The 23,456-nt window shown below is 39.8% G+C and overlaps 1 protein-coding gene across 2 annotated transcripts in view; it reads left to right on the forward strand.

Annotated features, from left to right (window-relative positions):
• abcb7 (ATP-binding cassette, sub-family B (MDR/TAP), member 7) overlaps positions 1-12,597 on the forward strand; it is an 84,455-nt gene extending 71,858 nt beyond the window's left edge. The window contains exons 14-16 of one of the 2 annotated variants that reach the window (XM_070882779.1): positions 6,626-6,729; positions 6,991-7,098; positions 8,624-12,597. In XM_070882779.1, coding sequence (XP_070738880.1) covers positions 6,626-6,729; positions 6,991-7,098; positions 8,624-8,839 — 428 coding nt within the window. In that variant the 3' untranslated portion in view covers positions 8,840-12,597. Of the gene's footprint in view, positions 1-6,543; positions 6,730-6,990; positions 7,099-8,623 lie in introns of those variants that run through there. The other variant, XM_070882780.1, reaches the window with a different exon arrangement.
• The last annotated feature ends 10,859 nt before the right edge of the window (positions 12,598-23,456 follow it).

The raw sequence follows: 23,456 nt of genomic DNA on the forward strand, positions 1-23,456 counted from the left end.
GCTTGATTTCCGCATGCTCTCGGCTACGATACTCGAGGAGCTCAAAGCCCTCCCGGATGCACTTCCTCCACTTAGAGCAGTCTTTGGCCAGGGACTCCCAGGTGTCAGTGGGGATGTCGCACTTTATCAGGGAAGCTTTGAGGGTGTCCTTGTAACATTTCCTCTGCCCATCTTTGGCTCGTTTGCTGTGGACGAGTTCCGAGTAGAGCGATTGCTTTGGGAGTCTCGTGTCTGGTATGCAAACGATGTGGCCTGCCCAGCGGAGCTGATCAAGTGTGGTCAGTGCTTCAATGCTGGGGATGTTGGCTTGGACGAGGACACTAATGTTGGTGCGTCTGTCCTCCCAGGGGATTTGTAGGATCTTGCGGAGACGTCGCTGGTGGTATTTCTCCAGCGACTTGAGGTGTCTACTGTACATGGTCCAGGTCTCTGAGCCATACAGGAGGGCGGGTATTACTATGGCCCTGTAGACCATGAGCTTGGTGACAGTTTTGAGGGCCTGGTCTTCAAACACTCTTTTCCTCAGGTGGCCAAAGGCTGCCATGGAGGCGGTGTTGAATCTCGTCGTCAATGCCTGCTCTTGTTGACAGGCGGCTCCTGCGATAAGGGAAGTGGTCCATGTTGTCCAGGGCCGTGCCGTGGATCTTGATGTCTCTGGGGCAGTGCTGTGCGGCGAGGACAGGCTGGTGGAAGACCTTTGTCTTACTGATGTTTAGCGTAAGGCCCATGTTTTCATACGCCTCGGTAAATACGTTGACTGTCCTGAAGTTCAGCCTCTGCGTGGTGTGCATAGACGCAGGCGTCACTGCGTACTGTAGCTCGACGACAGACGTGGCCTGGAGACAGCGAAGGTTGAACAGCTTCCCACTGGTTCTGTAGTTTAGTTCCACTCCAGCTGGGAGCTTGTCAACAGTGAGCTGGAGCATGGCAGTGAGGAAGATTGAGAAGAGGGTTGGGGCGATGACGCAGCCCTGCTTGACCCCGGTCAGGACGTGGATTGGGTCTGTGATGGATCCGTTGGTAAAGATCACGACCTGCATGTGTCGTCGTGGAGCAGGTGGAGGATGGTGACATACAAGTGCTTCTAATCTGTTAAAGCAGACAACTTGTTTCTTCACGCAGAAGATTTTGAACTGTTCCATGCTCTCTCCAATTGAAACCAGTGCAAATAAAGTTGTCACCTTGCTTATATGTTGCACTATGAAAACTTGTGTTGCACTGCAAAAGCACTTTCCTCATTCAAAACATGGAATTGACGCTGGTTGTGGAGAAGCTCCTGAATCCAAACAATCTGTCTTCAGAATGGAGACACTGACGGAGCAGGAAAATAATGGCAATATTGGCAGTACAATCTAATGTGGGAGAGGAGGAGGGGTAACTCATTTCTCTATTAAATTGGTTCGTTAATTGCGGGGATAATAACTTTTATTTATATAGTGCCTTTAACGTAATAAAACTTCCCAAGGCGCTTCACAAGACAAAACAGATATAAAATGAAGTTCAGTAGACTTTACCAAATACATTTTAATAACCCAGTACTCAGTCATATAAACATTGTAACTAAGCTCAGTGAAGATGTGACTACAAGATGCTGACTCCATTTTGTTAATTTTTTCTCTATTTGGTACTGACTAGACCAGAAAACCTACCTTTGGTAGAATTTTTAAAAAATGAACACTTAATTAACAGAAAGCAAGGGAAGTGCAGTTCCACATGTAGCATCACACTGCCAGCCAAATGTAGCATGATGCATAATCATTTTTTTTTCAAATCATTTTAAGATGATTGTAACCATATTATTGCCTTTTTACATATTTATTTATACAATTAACTATTGCATTCATTGTACCTGATGGTGTGGGAAACCATTACACTTCAAAATGTCGTAGGAAATGTCTGCTGCACATCAGAATTCTACATATGCACGATGTCTATCGCATTTGCAAAAGTGTTCATTAACCAAAATTTTTAACTGGCTCAAATATATTCATAAGACAACAAATCACTACATTACTGTAAAAAATACAGACTACAACCTACCTACCTTCATATCTGACAATTTGGAGCCTGAGTCCATTTCCACAGCTTATGGTTTTACTTGGATTTCCCTGCTGATACTTCCTGGGCTCAGCATGCTGGCCTTCAGTTTGGAGCCGAAGACTATTACAGAAACTGCTCTCATCACAGTCACAAATGACATCCTTTGTGACTGTGACAAAGGCATACTATCCTTCCTCATCCTTCTTGACTTGTCTGCAGCCTTTGACACGGTTGACCACTCTATCCTTCTCCGACATCTCTCCACTGTCATTCAGCTGGGTGGGACTGCACTTGCCTGGATCCATTCTTACTTATCGCAGAAACGGAAAGAGACCATTTCGACCCATCGTGTCCATGCCGGCTGACAAACAGCTATCCAGCCAAATCCCACTTTCTAGCTCTTGGTCCTGCAGGTTACAGCATTTCACGTGCACATCCAAGCACCCCTTAAATGTGGTGAGGGTTTCCGCCTCTATCACCCTTTCAGGCAGTGAGTTCCAGACCCCCACCATCCTCTGGGTGAAGAAATTTCCCCATACATCTCCTCTAAACCTTTTACCAATTACTTAAATCGATGTCCCCTGGTTGTTGACCCCTCTGCCAAGGGAATAGGTCCTTCCTATCTACTCTATCTACCCCCCCCCCCCCCCCCAATAATTTTATACACCTCAGCCTCCTCTGTTTCAAGGAAAACAAACCCAGCCTATTCAATCTTTCCATGTAGCTAAAATTTTCTAGACCAGGCAACATCCTCGTAAATCTCCTCTGTACCTTCTCCAGTGCAATCGCACCTTTCCTGTAATGAGATGACCAGAACTGCACACAGTACTCTAGCTGTGGCCTTACTAGTGTTTTATAGAGTTGAAGCATAACCTCCCTACTCTTGTATTCTATGCCTCGACTAATAAAGGCAAGTATTCCATATGCCTTCACCACCTTATCTACCTGGCCTGCTACCTTCAGGGATCTGTGAACATGCACTCCAAGATCCCTTTGTTCCTCTACAATTCAGTGTTGTACCATTTAATGTGTATTGCCTTGTCTTGTTAGCCCTCCCCAAATGCATTAACTCTCACTTCTCCGGATTAAATTCCATTTGCTGCTGCTCTGCCCACCTGACCATTTCATTGATATCCTCCTGCAGTCTGCAGCTTTCTTCTTCATTATTAACCACACAGCCTATTTTTGTATCATCTACAAACTTCTTAATCATACCCCTTACATTCAAGTCCAAATCATTGATGTATACCACAAAAAGCAAGGGACCTAGTACTGATCCCTGTGGAACCACACTGGAAACATCCAGTCACAAAAATACCCATCAACCATTACCCTTTGGTTCCTGCCTCCTGAGCCAATTTTGGAACCAACTTGCTGCTTTGCCCGGTATCCCATGGGTTTTTAACTTTCGTAACCTGTCTGCCATGTGGGACCTTATCAAATGCCTTACTAAAATCCATATGCACCACATCAAATGCACTACCCTCATTGATCCTCCATGTTACCTCTTCAAAAAATTCAGTCAAGTTAGTAAGATACGATCTTCCCTTAACAAATCCATGCTGACTGTCCTTGATTAATCCGTGTCTTTAAATGAAGATTTATCCTGTCCCTCAGAATTTTTTTCCACTAATTTTCCCACCACCGAGGTTAGGCTGACTAGCCTGTAATTACTCGGTCTATCCCTTTCTCCCTTTTTAAACAAAGGTACAACATTAGCTGTCCTCCTGTCCTCCGGCACCACAGCTGCAGCCAGAGAGGATTGGAAAATTATTGTCTGAGCCTCTGCTATTTCATCCTTTGCTTCGCTTAACAGCCTGCGATACATTTCATCCGGGCTTGGGGATTTATCCACTTTCAAAGTTGCTAAGCCCCTTAATACTTCTCTCTCTCTGTTTATTTAATCTAATATTTCACACTCCTCTTCCTCCCTGATTGCAATGTCTGCATCGCCCCCCTCTTTTGTGAAAACATATGCAAAGTATTCATTCAGAACTATACCCACGTATTCCACCCCCACACACACATTACCTTTTTGGTTTCACTCTATCTAATCATAGCCAGAGAATCACCTGCAACGGCTTCTCTTTCTGCCCCAACATTGTTACCTCTGGTGTCCCCCAAGGATATATCCTTGGCCCCCTCATTTCTCATCTACATGTTGCCACTTGGCAACATCATCCAAAAACACAGCGTCAGTTTCCACATGTATACTGATGATAGCCAGCACTACCTCACTATCACTTCTCTCAACCCCTCCACGGTCTCTAAATTGTCAGACTGCTTGTCCAACATCCAGTTCTGGATGAGCAGAAATTTACTCCAGTTGAATACTGGGACTACCGAAGCCATTGTTTTTGGTCCCTGCCACAAACTCCGTTCCTTCGCCATTGACTCAATTCCTCTCCCTAACTCCTGCCTGAAGCTGAACCAGACAGTTCACAACCTTGGTGTTATATTTGACCTTGAAATGAGCTATCGACCACATATCTGCAGCATAACTAAAACCGCCTATTTTCCCCCTCCGTAACATCGCCCGTCTCCGCCCTTGCCTCAGCTCATCCGCTGCTGAAGCCCTCATCCATGCCTTTGTTACCTTTAGACTTGGCCATTCCAATGCACTCATGGCTGACCTCCCCCATTCTACCCCATGTAAACTCGAGGTGATCCAAACCTCGGCTGCCCTGTGGCGTAACTCACAGCAAGTCCCGCTCACCCATCATCCCTGTGCTTGCTGACCTACATTGGCTTCCGGTTAAGCAACGCCTTGATTTCAAAATTCTCGTCCTTATTTTCAGATCTCTTCATGGCCTCACCCCTCCCCATCTCTGCAAGCTCCTCCAGCATCCCCCCCCCCCCCGCGAAATGTCTGCGCTCCTCTAATTCTGCCCTCCTGAGCAATCCTCATTATAATCGCTCAACCATTAGTGGCCGTACCTTCTGTTGCCCAGGCCCCAAGCTCTGGAACTCCCTGACTCAACCTCTCTCTCCTCCTTCAAGACGCTCCTTAAAACGTATCTCTCTCCTGCGCTAATTTCTACTGATGCGGCTCGGTATCAAATTCATATCACATAATACTCCCGTGAAGTGCCATGGGACGTTTCACTACGTTAAAGGCATTATAAAAATACAAATTGTTGTTGTTTTATGTCTGGTACGAACTTGAGAGCCGTACAGATACATTGGAAGATTTACAGAAGAGGGAAAATTGAGAAAAGCAGAGATTTGCATGAACAATGATGCTAAACAGATAAACACAAGGGGGGAAAAATGTATAACCAGCCCTTTTCCATCAACATTTCCCCATGTAAGCCGAATGTGTCTCTTTTTTAAAAACTGGAACCTGTGTTCTTTTACTCTGCTACACTAATCTAGCAGAACCCCAAAATAACAATTAACTGCAATCTGCTTGATGGAGGACAGCTTGGGTGCACAGTACATCTCCTATCAACCTGTAAGGTAGTAAATATTCACAATGCTGGAGCACTCTCTATAGGATAAATTACTGTTTACAAATCAAAATGATTCACAGCAACAAAAGCATATGTGATTTACTAAACAAGTAATACTTGTATAAATGAACTGGAACCAGTCCAGAAAGGGTTGATCTATTCGTTTTAGGTTTTCACTGGTTAAATTCAAAAGAGTACAGAAAATGCAGCTTTTAACTTTTCTTAATCTCTTGGAATAAATCAGTTTCTTCAGGTAAATTAGTTGAGTCATTTCTCGGTAGTTTGAATGGGGCCTTGAGGTGAAATTATTTTTCCGGATGATATGATTCATGTGGAATATGTGACCCCCAAAAGCCCATCAAGTTCATTGTGCCTCACCAGAAATTGGACCCCAATAAAAAAACTTAAAAACTAACAGCCAGAACCAGGAGCATTTATTCCTCCAATGGTAGCAAGCAATGGAATATGATCTATTTCCTCTCCGGGAACAGTCCACATTTCTGCAGGATGACCATGTCACTTGAAAAGGGTTTTTGGTATGGTGAATTCTGCATTTATTAATATTTTAATCACTCAGTCCCTCCATGGACCTCCTCCCAGCCATCCACTGAAGAGAAACCTTTATTTGCTTGTTTGCGATCAATAACTGTCTAGTTCTTGCAGATGCAGTAGCACTACATCGTTTTATATTTGGTGGAGGATCATGCACCATTTCAAACTTTAGCTATTTACACCATAAAGCCTACCATGTCAAAAATGACAATTTTGTCAGTGTTATGTGATATAATGCTGTTTTGTAAAACACTATATCCTCTGAATTCCCTTCCCACTCCACTCTCAGTGAGCAATATCACAGGACATCCTAATGTAGCATAAAACCACATTAACTGATAAAAATGGTAAATTGTTTTGTAAAACCTTCAAAAAGGTACAGTTCGTAGTTTAACCTTCACCACATTTAAAATATGGCATTATTTGAAACCAACGAGGAATATGATGACATTTCATAGCCTTTTAACTCTTTTTTTTTGTCCTTTTGCTTCAAGTGTAGTGTTCGGAAGAACTGAACCATTTTAAATGGACCTTTTTGTCATTCATAGCCTGAGGTGAACATAAACTGATGTTTCTTTCAGGAGGAGAAAAGCAAAGAGTTGCAATTGCTAGGACAATTCTGAAAAACCCTCACATTATCTTGTATGATGAAGCTACATCATCTTTGGATTCCATTACTGAAGAGGTATGATCTTGATGTTTCTGGTCAAATATAACTCGCCAAAATATAACCACCTCTTGTGGTCACTTCTATCCAATTATAACGTGTGTACTGCACACCATGTAAATCAGACGTCTTTCTGTAAATCAAGGTAATCGAACCTTGGGAATAAATAATTTAAACTTTTGTTCCATTTCAGATGTATAGATTATGTAGTTAAGATTTTTTGGTTTCCAATTGTCTTTGCAACAATAAGGGAATCAATTTCTACTCTGCTCTCCACAGACTATTCTCAGTGCAATGAGGGACTTGGTGTACCGTCGTACATCTGTGTTTATTGCTCATAGGCTCACTACAATTATTGATGCAGATGAAATTCTGGTTCTGGATAAGGTAGGAAAACCTCCATTTTAGAATATTTGTGTAACTAGGATACTCTAGAATAATGTTGCTCACATTTTTTTGAGGGCCACAATCCCAAGCAGTGTATTTTGCTCAAATACTATCCTCCGTAATGCTACACAGAGCAATTCCCAGTGTGTTGAAACCCTCATCTCAAAATGACAGCCTGGCAGTTTGAATGAAAACCTGGCACTACCCAGAGGAAGAGGAGGAAAAAACAACTGCAGGACTGACGTAGAACTCCATTAACACTATTGACCCTGTATTCTCAATAGGGCCCTTGACACCTGTTTAATGGATGCTGGGATAGTCTTGCTTCCTTTGCTCTTTCTGGTGACGTCCCACAGTCTGCAGGCTGTGAATCTGAAATCTGTCGAGCCGTGAAAGAGGCAGAGTGCAAGTGGCCTCCTGTGGCCGCAGTACGAGTACCATTGCCCCACAGTGTTCACAAAATATTATAGAAAAATATGCCAGGTTTCGTTCTGCATTTTTACAAGGAACCTAGAGGCTATCGCATCTGCTGTGTGCGTCTGTGTCTTTTGGTTGACATGATCACATTTCATAATACTAATTTTCAGAATATCACCTGCTAATGCATTTCTTATTCGCCTGTTGTATACTTCAATTATGGGGTGCTATAGTATTTTATACACGCACCATCTTGAACACTACGGAGTACTAACACGTACCTTATCTTTCAGTATAGCACTCATCATGTCAATTGACATGACTTGAGTCCAGGGACTTTTGCAATTGGAATCTGGCTGTACCCGGATGAGTTCTCAGTTTTTAGCCAGATCAACAGTTTGGTCACTGCATTGAGCATACGTAGGGCATAATTCATTAACTTTGGTGCTGCAGAGCCCAATAATATGGCTTTATATTGAGGGTAGAGAGAAGAGAAAAAGATTAGATTGTCTTGCTCACTTGTGCCACCTGTATTCTGATCATGGTTCAATCTTCATGGCAGTGTGGGGCAGTTTTGCACGGTTGTGAGCAGCCTGCAACAGGAAACATTAGGAATGGGTTCTTAAATATATCTGGATAAGAAAAAGGTGATCTAGCAAAGAATTCATGGGAGAGAAGTGAGCTCTTATTAAAGGTTACGAGGCTTCACAACCACACGTAGTTTGATCTGTTAATCCACCATCTCCTGTATTTATCAGAAGTGTATCCTGCTCATGGATGGAGCTTCCATGTGAGGGTTTACTGACATTCTAATACAACCTCTATTAAATTGCCAACTTATTTGTATATTAGTTACCAACTTCAAACAATTGGCAGTTTAAACCTGCTGACTATGTAGTCACATATTTTACAGTATACTTATTCCAGTCATCTATCACATTATTCAAAGCAAAATATGGATTTAATGGAGAAATTTCACTTTAAACTATAAACGTATAGGTTTATGCCAGTGGATCTTTAGTCACATCTGACTAGAATCTATCTTTCTTCATCTAACGTCAAAAACAATACTTGCAGTGTTTTTCTGACTCCTTGTAATTCATTGCAGGGTAAGATAGCAGAACGTGGAACCCATCTCGCTCTCCTGAACAATACCAGCAGTCTTTACTCTGAACTGTGGCACACACAAAATAGCAGAATGTTCAACAAAAATTCCCACAGTCAAGAAGCAAAGAGAGAAGTGTCATCCAAGGAACAGGAGAGAAGAAAGCTATCAGAAGAGATTCTGAACAGTGTCAAAGGTTGTGGAAATTGCTCTTGTTAAAACTTTTAATTTATACTGGACATTAAACTATGCTGGCACTTTGCACTGGAAGCGTCGTTTGGTACCGATGGACAAGTAGACCATTTTGAACAGCAAAGCTGCTGAAACTACTCTTTTTAGTGAAGGATTTTATTTTTGTAACAAAATGGTCAAAAATATTTTTGAATGGTAACCCTGATATGTTGAAAGGCCTTTCATGAAACAGCAAATCAAACACTGGTTAAAATGGATCGAGTAAATGATTCCATTGTGGGTAGCATCCATGCATTTTTCTAAATATAAACTTGAGGCAGTTGTGCATTACAGATGATTTAGTGCATTACTGGTGAATTACTGCAATATAGTGGTTAACCAATACTGTATCAGTATTAGCATGGACCAAGTATCAGGAATAGTCATGAGAAGCTAAACCAGTGCTTGCTTTTCCATGATTGAGTATGTTGTAGACTGAGAAGGAGGATTATTATAATCCTTACAGGGATAAATTCAGTAAATACTGAAAGACGGTATCTCGATTCAAGACCATAGTACCTGTTGTGACAGTTTCTAATTGGGACAGTGCGTGGTATATCAGAATGCACAATGGAATTAACTTGGGAATGAGACAAAGCTGAACACACGCGTTCACAAACAACATTTACCAATAATTCACATTTTGATCTTTGTTTACTGCCTTTTTATAATACCTCCAGAACGATTTAACTGAGGCTGGCTAATTTCTTAGTTACTAATTTGAGATAGTATGCCAATGTTTTAATGAAAGATCATCTGTATTAAAAAGGCTGTAAAAGCATGTTTTTTGGGGGGGTTATCTCTTCAACTACATTGCCTAGATGTATTTACCATCCTGTTCATTAAACATCCATACTTGTGCATAAATCTGTTTTCAGTCATCCAGCTCTGCTTTCTATTCGCCTTCACATTAAATCCCTGTGTCACCTTTAATTGGGAGTGAAGGCAGCACTGTCTGGTAAGATATGAAATCAAGGATGAGTCTGCTGTCTAAGATTTTTTTCCTTCCCACATTTTTGCACCTCCCAGTACAAGGTTTTTTAAAATATCTGTTAATTTTCCCCGGGCAACCTTGTCAGAGAACTCGGCATGTGGAGAAGCTTTAAGTCAGTCTGGAGGTTTAGCAGTCCGTAACATAGCACACCGTGGCACTAATCTCTGTACGAGGCAATTTATGGTCACAAGGAAAAGGCAACATGTATTCTGTGATCATTGGTAGTCTGGTATCGTGTGGATTCATTTTGCATTCTTGAATGAAGTTGCTTTTGGAGAAGTTTGAGTGTACTAAAAATTCATTGTATTAAGCTGTAAGAATTTAAACCGAGCAACCAGTTCTGAAACAACTTCCAGGTTTTTCATATTTTTATTTCCACAGCAGGGTATTGTACAATCTTTTTTTTAATTCTCTCTGTAATTGAGACATGTTGTGTTTTTAACTTATTGTAATAGATGCAAACTAAATGGCCCAGTTAATCTGGCAATATGGTCCCCAGGCATCAAGGAATATTGAGCTGTGGTGTGCACATTTTTCTTCTTCATTTGTTTCCTTTTTCAGCATCACAATCAAATGTTGACTCAAAGTAGCTTTCTTTTCCTATAAAATGTTTACTTTATTTGTGCCTTTGCCATTGTTTTTGTATTGTAAAGTATCTTTCTGTATTATTTTATCCAAATCTGGTTGGACCATTGTACTATAGTAATTTGCATCTCTGAGCATTGTACTCCTGAAATGGAGGAGTCCCGTGTACTGAGCCAGACCAAGATAAAGCTTGAGATTGCTGTTTGGAGGGGATATTCATTAAGTTCTATAAACTGCCATATCTCTGGATGAGGCACTGATAAACGAGCATTTGCATTATTCTAGTTCTAGTGTTTGCCAATCTAAATAATAGTTGAGAACAGCCAATTAATCACCGTAAATCCCAAGCCATTCGAGGAGAGTTAAACGTGACTGATAATATGCAGTATTTCTTCTGATTCGATAATTAACAACTTTGTGCAGGATGCGTATGGAGAAAATTTGTTGCAACAAAACCTTCCACTGTAGGTCTTTATTTGAAACAGCATTTTGTTCCAAAAATCTATCTTAAAGTAAAAATGAAGACATAGTACAGTAGGAAAAAATATTTACATTTCATGTGTATCCAAATGTTATAGCATCTTTTCTCATTGTGGTCCAGTGGTGCAAATAAGTCTGAAAGTGTAAGGTCACTTGTGCTGCAGAGGATGCCCACAAGAACATACTGCAGCGACTTTGAAATTCCACTCAGCCACCTTTTTCTTCTATTTTAATGGGAGGTGTTTAAATAAATGGGTTAATGCCTCTTAAAATAGCTGATAAAGGAATTGTATACAAGTAAGCATTGATGCACTGGAGTGGAATGTTGAGCTAAAAACAAACAAGTTAGACCTGTTTGATGCTAAACAGATTGATTTTGTTAATTTTGAAACCATTGTTTATTTAAAAAGTTAATGAAACAGATTAACTATGAATGCAATTGATGACATGGACTCCACTCTCTCAATGTTACCTGTACTCTTCTCTCTCATTTTAAAACAAAGGGTTAACAACTACAGAAAGGGGACTTCTGTGGTACAAGCTTATTTTTGTAAGAGCTGTAAGATCTTCGAGTGCTGAACTATCGTCTTCATTCATTTGTCTTTGTCTATGATTATTATTCAGCGAAAAAATTAGGGTTCCCCTTTCAATCTATTTTTTTATCAGCAACCGTGCTCATATAAATGCTGAGATTAACAGATCTGCACAATATTTGTCACAATGTAAATGTACTTGACCTTTTTAGCTCTGTTTTTTCCTCAAACAGCAAAACTCTGGGACTGTGAACCTGTAATTTGACATGGTGCTCTCCATACAGTCAGCAGCATAAAGCTCTTAATTGACACACAATCATGTAAATTGGAAAACACATTGTTGTGGTTACTCCAGAATTGACGCAAGACGCATGTGTTTTAGAAATCTTCTCTTGTTTTAGAACGCTTGTGCGGACTTTCACCGGTAATATTTTTATTTCCACCCTCACGAAGTCACATTTACTATCCATTACTTTTGTAAACAAATTTTAAACCTTAATGGTTTGAAACCTTATTGAGGTTTACATAAATATGTAGTTTAGTTTCACTTGCGAGACTAACTTACTCATGACTTTTATTTGTGAGCTATTTGAATCCCTCACCATGGAAAATTAAACAGCAATCCTGTAGACCTGCGTTAAATAATCGTATTTCGCACGACGTGGTGGATTTTGTGAGCAGGTTCATTTAAGCTGGTGCAGGTTAACAAAGTATATTTATCCTTTTAAATTTAAACTTGACCTGATGTATAAATCTTTAAATATATTTGTTTATAAGATGTGTTTCCTTTTATGAATAGTGCAAAGCCAATGACAGAATACTGTGGTAATTGGCTACATATTATTGCATACAGATTTATTTGTTTCTAATGCACACTACACTATAATCTTTCCATTCTATTTCCTTAGTTGAAAATAAAAGCTGAAGGCAGTATTACATGATGCGTAGTTAGGGTTCCATGATCTCTTTTGCTGAAAGTGGTGAAATGTTTAACATTCATTACATGTGCACCATTCAAAGATTTACCCACTGTATTCTCAAAGCCTGAATGTTGTTTATGGTTTTGTAAGTAACCAGTGACTACATTTCACTTGTAAAATTGGAATATGTATTCATAGAATTGGTCAGCCCAAATAAAATCTTGTTTCGTTCAATTTGTTTTTGATTTCACTGAAACATTTGTGACGTTTACTGTGTCTGGTACCCCACTGGCCTTACACTGTCTCCTCCTTTACACCAGAGGGGTATGACTGAGCTTGTTAAAAGCAACCCTTAAAAGGAGATTTGCATTGGTTCAAGATAAATGTTTTCCACTGTCAGATTGTGTAAAGAAGAAATTCTTCACTTAAGTCAGTGAAGCAACAGTAATACCAAATGATTTACTTTAGTTATAACTCAAATCATTTTTTTTAAATCACTTAACTAAACTAACAATCTTTACAAACATAATTCAGGGAGGGGAATGTCAGTCAGATTTTATATTTCTATATTTGTGGCTAACTACAAATCACTGTGATTTGGTACTTTACCATAAGGTCACATTACTGTATCTTATACTGTAATTTTGCTTTTGTTATATTTTGGTGTATTACATTATCGAGAAAAAACATTATTACAATTGGTTGGCATGGCTCCAAAACAGGCCTGATTTATAAACCTTTTTCATCGTGCTTAATTCTTAACTAAAATATTTGCAATAACTTGACGACGAAATGTTACATTTTTAACCTTTTTCTTAGTACTTGGTAGCCATCCCTCTGCTGTTATCTCAAAGGTAGTCAGCTGGATCCTGTTTAATATATCAATTGCAATTTGTTTAATATTTGGTAGGGCTTTTCAACAAATTAGCTAAAGCAATGTTCAAAAATGATGTATTAAAGTTACAAGTAAATTAAAAAGAACCTATTTAAATTTGAGGAAAAATCCAAGGTTAATTTTAGCAGGGCCGGAAAGAAGTGAGGTTGATGTGATACAAGACTTCAAAGACCCAATCTGTAGCCCATGTATTTGTGATGCATACAGTTCCAAATTCAATTATACAGTTATTGTGTGTGAAATAAATCTTTTAATTTTGTTTTAGTATTTTGGAACACTTGCATTGATTCAGTCCAGAATTTAATGTAAGAAAAAAAAACTTTTGGTCTCCCTGGGATTGCTGGCAGAAGATCCCGTGACTCTCTGAAGAACTTGCAGTTTCATCAATCTATATAATTAAAGTCTTGCAATAAGTTTTTGAGAGAGTTTATGGCCTTGATATTAATCCTCCCATGACGGGGGAGTTTAAAGAGTTAAATATGGGGAACAAGGCCCCAACCTGCCACATGTGGCAACTGCCATTTTTACGGTGACTGCTATCGGGATGTCCGATTGTCCCACTCCACTTAACGAGCACCCAATTTAAAATTTACTGTTGATGCACAGGTTTCCCAGGGGTCTGGAAACTCGGCAATGAAAGGCAGACAGGAGCTCCCAGCTCCACAAGGTAAGTGCCTCTTTCAGTACACCTTGAGGAGCAGGAGTGCTCCCCGGCCCCTCACAAAAATCTTTTGTCTTCCCCATCCCTGATCGCCAGCTTCCCCCCCGCCCCCCTTCCTCCCCATGCTCCCAATTGCTGGCCTTCCCTGACCCCATCCGATTGCCAGAGACCATCCGTGAGGGCCTGCCACTGGTGTTCTCTCTCACCTGCCTGCCAGGATGTCTATTTGGCAGGCAGTCAGAGTGACCCCACGGATCCCATCCAAGGAGCAGGTGGTGGATCTCTTAAAGATGGGTTTGGAAATTGCAGAAAAGGAAATGGAAGATCAGATCTGGAATAAGTGGTAAACTCTGGGGAGGCTGGAACAGAAAGGGGAGGAATTAGCTGCAAATATCTAACCTGGAGACTTAATTTTTAGCTATGAATTTATGGATATCTTATCACTCATGAACTGCAATCCACACAAACCTGATCAACCAAATAGCTTGCATTTTAAAAACTACCAAATCAAACCAGCAACTGGCCCCCAAAAAAATAAATCACATTTCTTAAATAATTTCTTCACTCTTCTCATACGAACTTTCCCTCTCCATTCGGTTCTGTAAATGCTGTTAAGTTGTAACAGCGCATCAAATAGAAAACATGGCTTCACTTATTCATAAAATTGGAATTCCTTAAATGTATTGCCTGTTCCTTTTGGGGCTTGGGTGTTAGAGTTGGAAATTTCACTTGAGTCTGGGTTGCTGAGGATTTTCAGCTCCTGTTGACCAGTTGTGGGAGGCATTACAGGATTTGTAATTTTTAAATGCCCCTCGTGAAGTTACAATCACCAATGTTCTATTATTTTATGTTTCAATACGATCACCTCTCATTCTTCTGAACTCCAATGTGTATAGGCCCAACCTATCTTCATAAGTGAAGCCCCCTCATCTCCTGAATCAACCTAGTGAACCTTCTCTGAATAGCCTCCAATGCAAAGATATCCTTAAATATGGAGACCAAAACTGTACACAGTACTCGGTGTGGCCTCACCAATAACCTGTACAGTTGTAGCAGGACTTCTTTGCTTTTATACTCTATTCTCCTTGCCATAAAGACCAACATTCCATTTGCCTTCCTGATTACTTGCTGTACCTGCATACTAACTTTTTGTGTTTCATGCACAAGGACCCACAGGTCCCTCTACTGCAGCACTTTGCAATTTTTCTCTACTTAAATTATAATTTGCTTTTCAATTTTTTTCTGCCAAAGTAGATAACCTCACATTTTCCCACATTATACTCCATCTGCCAAATTTTTGCCCACTCACTTAGCCTGTCTTTGTCCCTTTGGAGATTTTTTGTGTCTTCCTCACAATTTGCTTTCCCACCCATCTTTGTATCATCAGCAAACTTGGTAACATTACACTCGGTCCCTTCACCCAAGTCATTAATATAGATTGTAAATAGTTGAGGACCCAGCACCGATCCCTGCGGCACCCCACTAGTCACTGTTTGCCAACCAGAAAATAACCCATTTATCCCGACTCTCTTATGTTAGTTAGCCCATCCTCTGTCCATGCAAATAATATATTATCCCAACCCCGTGAACTTTTATCTTGTGCAGTAACCTTTTATGTGGCACCTTACCGAATGCCTTCTGGAAATCCAAACACACCACATCCACTGGTTCCCCCTTATCCACCCTGCTCATTATATCCTCAAAGAACTCCAGCAAATTTGTCAAACATGATTTCCCTTTCATAAAACTATGTTGACTCTACTTGATTGAATTATGCTTTTCCAAATGTCCCGCTATTGCTTCCTTAATAATGAACTCCAGCATTTTCCCAATGACATGTTGGGCTAACTGTGGTCTATAGTTTCCTGCTTTTTGTCTGCCTCCTTTTTTAAATAGGGGCGTTACATTGCGGTTTTCCAAATCGCTGGGACCGCCCCAGAATCCAGGGAATTTTGGTAGATTACAACCAATGCATCCACTATCTCTGCAGCCACTTCTTTTAAGACTCTAGGATGTAGGCCTTCAGGTCCAGGAGACTTGTCTGCCTTTAGTCCCATTATTTTACTGAGTACTACTTTAGTGATTGTATTAAGTTCCTCCTCCCTATAGTCCCTTGATTATCCACTATTGGGATGTTTTTAGTGTCTTCTACCATGAAGACCGATATAAAATATTTGTTCAACATCTGCTATTTCCCTGTTCTCCATTATTAATTCCTCTAGGGGATCCAACATTTACTTTAGCCACTCTTTTTATGTACCTGTAAAAACTCTTACTATCTGTTTTTATATTTCGTGTTAGTTTACTTTCATAATCTAACTGCCCTCTCTATCATTTTTTTAGTTGTTCTTTGCTGGCTTTTAAAAGTTTCCTAATCCTCTGGCCTCCCTCTAGTCTTGGCCACATTGTATGCCCTTGTTTTCAATTTGATACTATCCTTTATATACAATGTGGCAGATCATTTACAAAGGCAAAAGGAATCAAAAACATTTTTATTTTATTGATCATATGTAATATAAATCATTATGTTTCTTGACTAATGGTGTTTGGAAAGAGTTTTATTTTCATGTCATTGTTTGTGCCAGAGCTGAAGTGGGATTTTTGAGGTGTTTTGATGCTCAGCTTAGACATTGTGGCTGAAGTGAGTCAATCAAGTCCAAAGAGTGGAGAATGTTCAAGATGTTGGTAATTGGAAAGTCGATGATGGGAAACCCTTGTGCGGTGTGCCAATGACTGCTTCAGCTAGAACTACAAAATCACTGAAGGAAGTAAGGCGGAAAATATATATTTGATCCTTTAAGTAACAGAAAACAAGGAAAGCTTTAGAGAGGTGGAGAAGGATAAACAAATCATAAGTAAACACTACAATTCTGCCAAGAGAGGTGGAACAAAATCATTCTGTAAGTGAGCAGTTTTGGGATGGCAAGAAAATTTTTTTTTTTTTAAAGAAACGTTTAAATATAGATATCTGCAAGGCCGATGTGTCTCAGTATCCCAAGTTGTATAATATTTTTACTGTGTGGCAATATATTGGTTGAGTACATTAAATTACAGCATTCGGTGGACTGCTTTTTGCATTTAGATTGCAGCAGGAGTGGTAAACATCAAACTGCACTCCAGATTCAAAGCTTCCTGTGAAAAACATCGTGGGAAATGTATTAATCTTTATGATGATTCATTTTATTCCCTCAGCCCCAAAGACTCACCAGAAGTAAAAACAAAATCAGTTTTCCCTTAGCCGGGAACTTCTCGGCAGTCTATCTTTGATGTGAGTTTGATAAAATGAGTTCCGTTAGCTGGCATTTGTGACATGATGATCTTGTGAAATAGGTGAATGGACTAAAATGCCATGGAATATTCAGCAGCAATGTTGTATTGGATACTTTATCATCTAACTTCAAAAATGTCAAAAGGTTTTATTTAAACTTTATAAATGCCTATCTTCAGATATTGGTTTTGAAAATGGTCATGCAGTAAGCCATCTGTGTCTAAAGGGAACTTATAATAAAATGTATTCACTAGCTTTAGTGCTTTTCTGTATATTCAACTTTTTTTCCTCTTGTCTATTTTGAAAAAGACATGTTGCCATATGGAAATATTCTGTATCCAAATGATAACTTGCATCTAGTTTAGTGAGAAATGTTTCATTGAACTGTTGATTCATTTTTATGGTGTACAATTTTGGGTTTACACGATCAACAGAAAAACACTAACCTTTGTTTATAATATGTTCAGGTTTATATTTTCACAGGCATCAGTTAGAATTAACTCCTTTTGAATAGGCAATTAACTTGTTTAAAAATAATGGAATCTCATTTAAAACATTCAAGCTAATTATTTTTAAACCATTTATTTTAATTTTGAATGTTTGCATCTGCATGGCATTTTCCAAACCACAGTGCAACTACTTTTTGGATGATAGATATATCGACATTTTCCTGTCCTTAAATGGGTACTGATGATGAATTGATTTTCAACATTGCACCCATTTTTGTGTTTTATATGTGTGTGGTGCCAAGAAGGTTTAGAGAAAGGGGAGAGTGGGGTTCAAACTTTTAAACTCAAATCCCTCAGATGTATGGCTCATGTATTTAATCATCAGGAATGCAGTGCACTGTGATTGCAGTGTTTCTTACCCTCTACCATCTTATTTGCAATCAGAAGGCTATATGTAGAGGAAAAGAAAATTCTTGAATCAGAAAATCAGGATGTCTTTAAAACAACAGATTGACAAAAACCAAGATGAGCCATTCCATAATGACCCATAGTTTCCTGTTTGTACCACCACCTACTTGTCTATATTTTGGTGAAAGAGGCAGTCTTTGGCTACAACTCAAATAATAGTGTTATCAGAGTGACATGCACATTGGCATTGGTGCATTATGGGAATTGTAGTTCATTCATATGACTTGCAGAGTAACAATGCTGCACTCCGAGAGTTTGCATAACCTCCTCATTCAGGATCTGAAGAATGCAGTAAATCTCAGACCTCTGCAGACAATAAAACTACACACAAAAAACTGCATAATTTTATTGCTATGAATTGATATATTTAAGTTTTTTTTAGTACAATAACCTCTGGTTACTGATAAAACAAGATGGTGGATCGGTTGGCTGAAAGTTTATTTTTAAGATTTTGTGACATTGGTTCCCTTTCTCTTTGTAGATGCTTGATTGGTGTACTTCCTTGATACTTAATAGTTTTCATTCCTACTTGTTTACTGACATATTTTCTATCAGAAATCATAGAATTAAGCAGCACAGAAGGCCAAGCAGCCTGTCACACCCATGCCAGTTCTCTGAAAGAGTTATCCACATAGTTCCATTTTCTGCCTTTTCCCAACATTATTCTTATTTTTAATTTTTAAATATTTATCCACTTTCCTTTTTAAAAACTATTCTTTTTCTGGTAGGGCATTCCATACCTTAACAACCCTCCTAAGAAAAACAAAAATACTCTATCTCGCCCTCCATTTTTTTTAGTGGTGATCTTCAATTTGTGCCCTCTAGTTCCTGACTCACTGACTAGTGGGAATAATTTTTACCAGATCTTCCTTTCATCAGTACTCATAATTTGAATACCTCTGATTTCCTTGTAACCTTCTCCCTTCTATTATTTGTTCAGTTGTGACTTGGAATGTTAGGAAAATTATATTTGAGCCAATCGAGTGCAAGTATATGTTGCATGCAAAATCTTTAGGTATCATTTACAAATGGGACCATTTGTTTCTCTCCTTGTCTGGGGAATTGCACCATTATAAATAAGCTGGCCAGCTTTACAATGACTACCACTGGTTGAGCATAAAGTCTGAGTGCAATTTTATTTTAAAATCTGATGCCAAAGTCTTACCTGAAAGATCTAACAGCCTTCGTGAAAGCATGTTTGGTGTTTAATTTACATCTTTCTAAACATGTTTGATTTTGTTTAATAACGCTTCTGTGAAGCACCTTGGGGCGTTTTATTATGTTAAAGGTGCAATATAAATTTAAGTTTTTGTTGTTGATTCCTGATTCACCAGCCAGAAGTGCAATGTGAACAAGGTCCACCACTTCCTTAATTTAACTCCATAAATTGGGTGCCGATTGTACTCATTACACTCAATCCAGGAGCCTACTCAAGACTTAACCAAACATTCTATTAATGTAAGCAAGTGGAATAACTGGCAGATCTGTATATTTTAATCATGACCCCGAAGCACTTGTACTCCTGGGACCAGTACAAACCAAACGGTCTGCACCTGGGCAGGACCGGAACCAATGTCCTAGGGGAAGTGTTTGCTAGTGCTGTTGGGGAGGGGTTAAACTAATATGGCAGGGGGATAGGAACCTATGCAGGGAGACCGAGGGAAATAAAATGGAGGCAGAAGCAAAAGATAAAAAGGAGAATAGTAAAAGTGGAAGGCAGAGAAACCCAAGGCAAAAATCAAAAAGGGCCACATTACAGCAAAATTCTAAAGGGACAAAGAGTGTTAAAAAGATGAACCTGACTGCTCTGTGCCTCAATGCGAGGAGTATTCATAATAAGGTGGACGAATTAACTGCGCAGGCAGCTATTAACGATTATGATATAATTGGGATTACGGAGACATGGCTCCAGGGTGACCAAGGCTGGGAACTCAACATCCAGGAGTATTCAACATTTAGGAAGGATAGACAGAAAGGAAAAGGAGGTGAGGTAGAGTTGCTGGTTAAAGAGGAAATTAACGCAATAGTAAGAAAGGATACTAGCTTGGATGATGTGGAATCTGTATGGGTGGAGCTGCGGAATACCAAATGGCAGAAAACGCTAGTGGGAGTTGTGTACAGACCACCAAACAGTAGTAGTGAGTTTGGGAATGGCATCAAACAAGAAATTAGGGATGCATGCAATAAAGGTACAGCAGTTATCATGGGCGATGTTAATCTACATGTAGATTGGATCAACCAAGTTGGTAGCAATGCAGTGGAGGAGGATTTCCTGGAGTGTATTAGGGATGACTTTCGAGACCAATATGTCAAGGAACCAACTAGAGAGCTGGCCATCCAAGACTGGGTGTTGTGTAATGAGAGAGGACTAATAGCAATTTTGTTGTGCGAGGCCCCCTGGGAAAGAATGACCATAATATGGTAGAATTCTTTATTAAGATGGAGAGTGACAGTGTTAATTCAGAGACTAGCTTCGTGAACTTAAGGAAAGGTAACTTCGATGGTATGAGACGTGAATTGGCTAGGATAGACTGGCGAATGATACTTAAAGGGTTGACAGTGGATAGGCAATGGCAGACATTTATAGATTACATGGATGCACTTCAACAATTGTACATCCCTGTCTGGAGTAAAAATAAAAGGGGGAAGGTGGCTCAACCGTGGCTAACAAGGGAAATTAGGGATAGTGTTAAATCCAAGGAAGAGGCATATAAATTGGCGAGAAAAAGCAGCAAACCTGAGGACTGGGAGAAATTTAGAATTCAGCAGAGGGGGACAAAGGGTCTAATTAGGAGGGGGAAAATAAAGTATGAGAGGAAGCTTGCAGGGAACATAAAAACTGATTGCAAAAGCTTCTATAGATATGTGAAGAGAAAAAGATTAGTGAAGACCAACATAGGTCCTTTGCAGACAGAATCAGGTGAATTTATAACGGGGAACAAAGAAATGGCAGATCACTTGAATAAATACTTTGGATCTGTCTTCACTCAGGAAGACACAAATAGCCTTCCGGAAATTTTAGGGGTTCGAGGATTTAGCGAAAAGAAGGAACTGAAGGAAATCCTTATTAGTCAGGAAATTGTGTTGGGGAAATAGATGGGATTGAAGGCCAATAAATCCCCAGGGCCTGATAGGCTGCATCCCAGAGTATTTAAGGAAGTGGCCCTAGAAATAGTGGATGCATTAGTGATCATTTTCCAACATTCTATTGACTCTGGATCAGTTCCTATGGACTGGAGGGTAACTAATGTAACACCACTTTTTAAAAAAGGGAGAGAGAATTATAGACCGGTTAGCCTGACATCGGTGGTGGGGAAAATGTTGGAATCAATTATTAAAGATGGAATAGCAACGCATTTGGAAAGCAGTGACAGGATCGGTCCAAGTCAGCATGGATTTATGAAAGGGAAATTATGCTTGACAGATCTTCTAGAATTTTTTGAGGATGTAACTAGTAGAGTGGACAAGGGAGAACCAGTGGATGTGGTGTATTTGGACTTTTCAAAGGCTTTTGACAAGGTCCCACACAAGAGCTTAGTGTGTAAAATTAAAGCACATGGTATTGGGGATAACGTATTGACGTGGGTAGAGAACTGGTTGGCAGACAGGAAGCAGAGAGTTGGAATAAATGGGTCCTTTTCACAATGGCAGGCAGTGACCAGTGGGGTGCTGCAGGGTTCAGTGCTGGGACCCCAGCTATTTACAATATACATCAATGATTTAAATGAAGGAATTGAATGTAATATCTCCAAGTTTGCAGATGACACTAAGCTGGGTGGCGGTGTGAGCTGTGAGGAGGATGCCAAGAGACTGCAGGGTGACTTGGACAGATTAGGTGAGTGGGCAAATGCATGGCAGATGCAGTATAATGTGGATAAATGTGCGGTTGTGCAGAGCCTTGGTGAGGCCACACCTGGAATATTGTGTTCAGTTTTGGTTCCCTAATCTGAGGAAGGACGTTTTTGCTATTGAGGGAGTGCAGCGAAGGTTCACCAGATTGATTCCTGGGATGGCAGGACTGACATATGAGGAGAGACTGGATCAACTGGGCTTGTATCCACTGGAATTTAGAAGAATGAGAGGGGATCTCATGGAAACATTCTGACGGGATTGGACAGGTTAGAGGCAGGAAGAATGTTCCCGCTGCTGGGGGTACCTGAACTAGGGGTCACATTCTAAGAATAAGGGGTAAGCCATTTAGAACCAAGATGAGGAGAAACTTCTTCACTGAGTGGTTAACCTGTGGAATTCTCTACTGCAGAAAGTTGTTGAGGCCAGTTCGTTAGATATATTCAAAAGGGAGTTAGATATGGCCCTTACGTCCAAAGGGATCAAGAGGTAATGAAAGAAAGCAGGAAAGGGGTACTGAGGTTGAATGATCAGGCATGATCTTATTGAATGGCGGTGCTGACTCGAAGGGCCGAATGGCCTGCTCCTGCACATATTTTCTATGTTTCCATAGCACAAATTAAGGTACCAATTTAGAAACCTAACTTTCTCACTAATCTCTCTGCTTTTTAAAAAAAAACATTCCTTTCATTGGCTATATGTTATTGCTAATAGAAGAAATTATACTCCTAATGTACTGTCATGTAGTGATGAGGATACAATTTTACCCAAGTAACAAATTCCTGATCATGGTAATGTTGCAATAGCGGAGGCACCAGGCAAAGACTGAGGAAGTGAAGAGAAAATTCTCTCTCCAGATTGTTGTAGCTAACCTAAACTCTGAAGTATAATTGGCAGAGTGCTGCAATAAATTGCCTGCTCGTTTAATGCTGCATGTCGCAAAAGGATGCTAAGAAAATTACTGGGTGAAACTAACATGAAATTTAAATTAAGGTACAAATTCATCTATATAACTGCAATTGCACTTTCAAAATTGTATGTGAAGCACTTTGGGGCTTTGCTGAGAGATGTGATAAGATGCTATAAAATGCATGTTAGTTTAAAAATGTTAGTTAGAAAGAACAAAGTTGATCTCTTTTTAAATAATGTTGCAACATTATAAAAGGCCCAGATAAACATTAGCAGTCATTCACTTTACAGTCACACAATGTGTAATAAACTTCAGTATTTTACTAGTTATCTGAATTCTATGTTGTCCATTCTCTCGTTCTCATTCATCTTTTCCTCAGGTAAATAGCTTGATGACCATTTCCATAACCAGAATAAATCTCAGACGAACGGAAACTTGAGTATTTATCCATGTCAGCCATGGCTCAGTGGGTAGCACTCTTGCCTCTGAGTCTGAAGTTTGTGGGTTCAAGCCCCACTCCAGGGACTAGGCTGACACTCCAGTGCAGTACTGAGGGAGTGCAACACTGTCGGAGATGTCGTTAGAGCAGATGG

The sequence above is a fragment of the Pristiophorus japonicus genome, chromosome 6 (genome assembly GCF_044704955.1).
Source record: "Pristiophorus japonicus isolate sPriJap1 chromosome 6, sPriJap1.hap1, whole genome shotgun sequence".
NCBI lineage: Eukaryota > Metazoa > Chordata > Chondrichthyes > Pristiophoridae > Pristiophorus > Pristiophorus japonicus.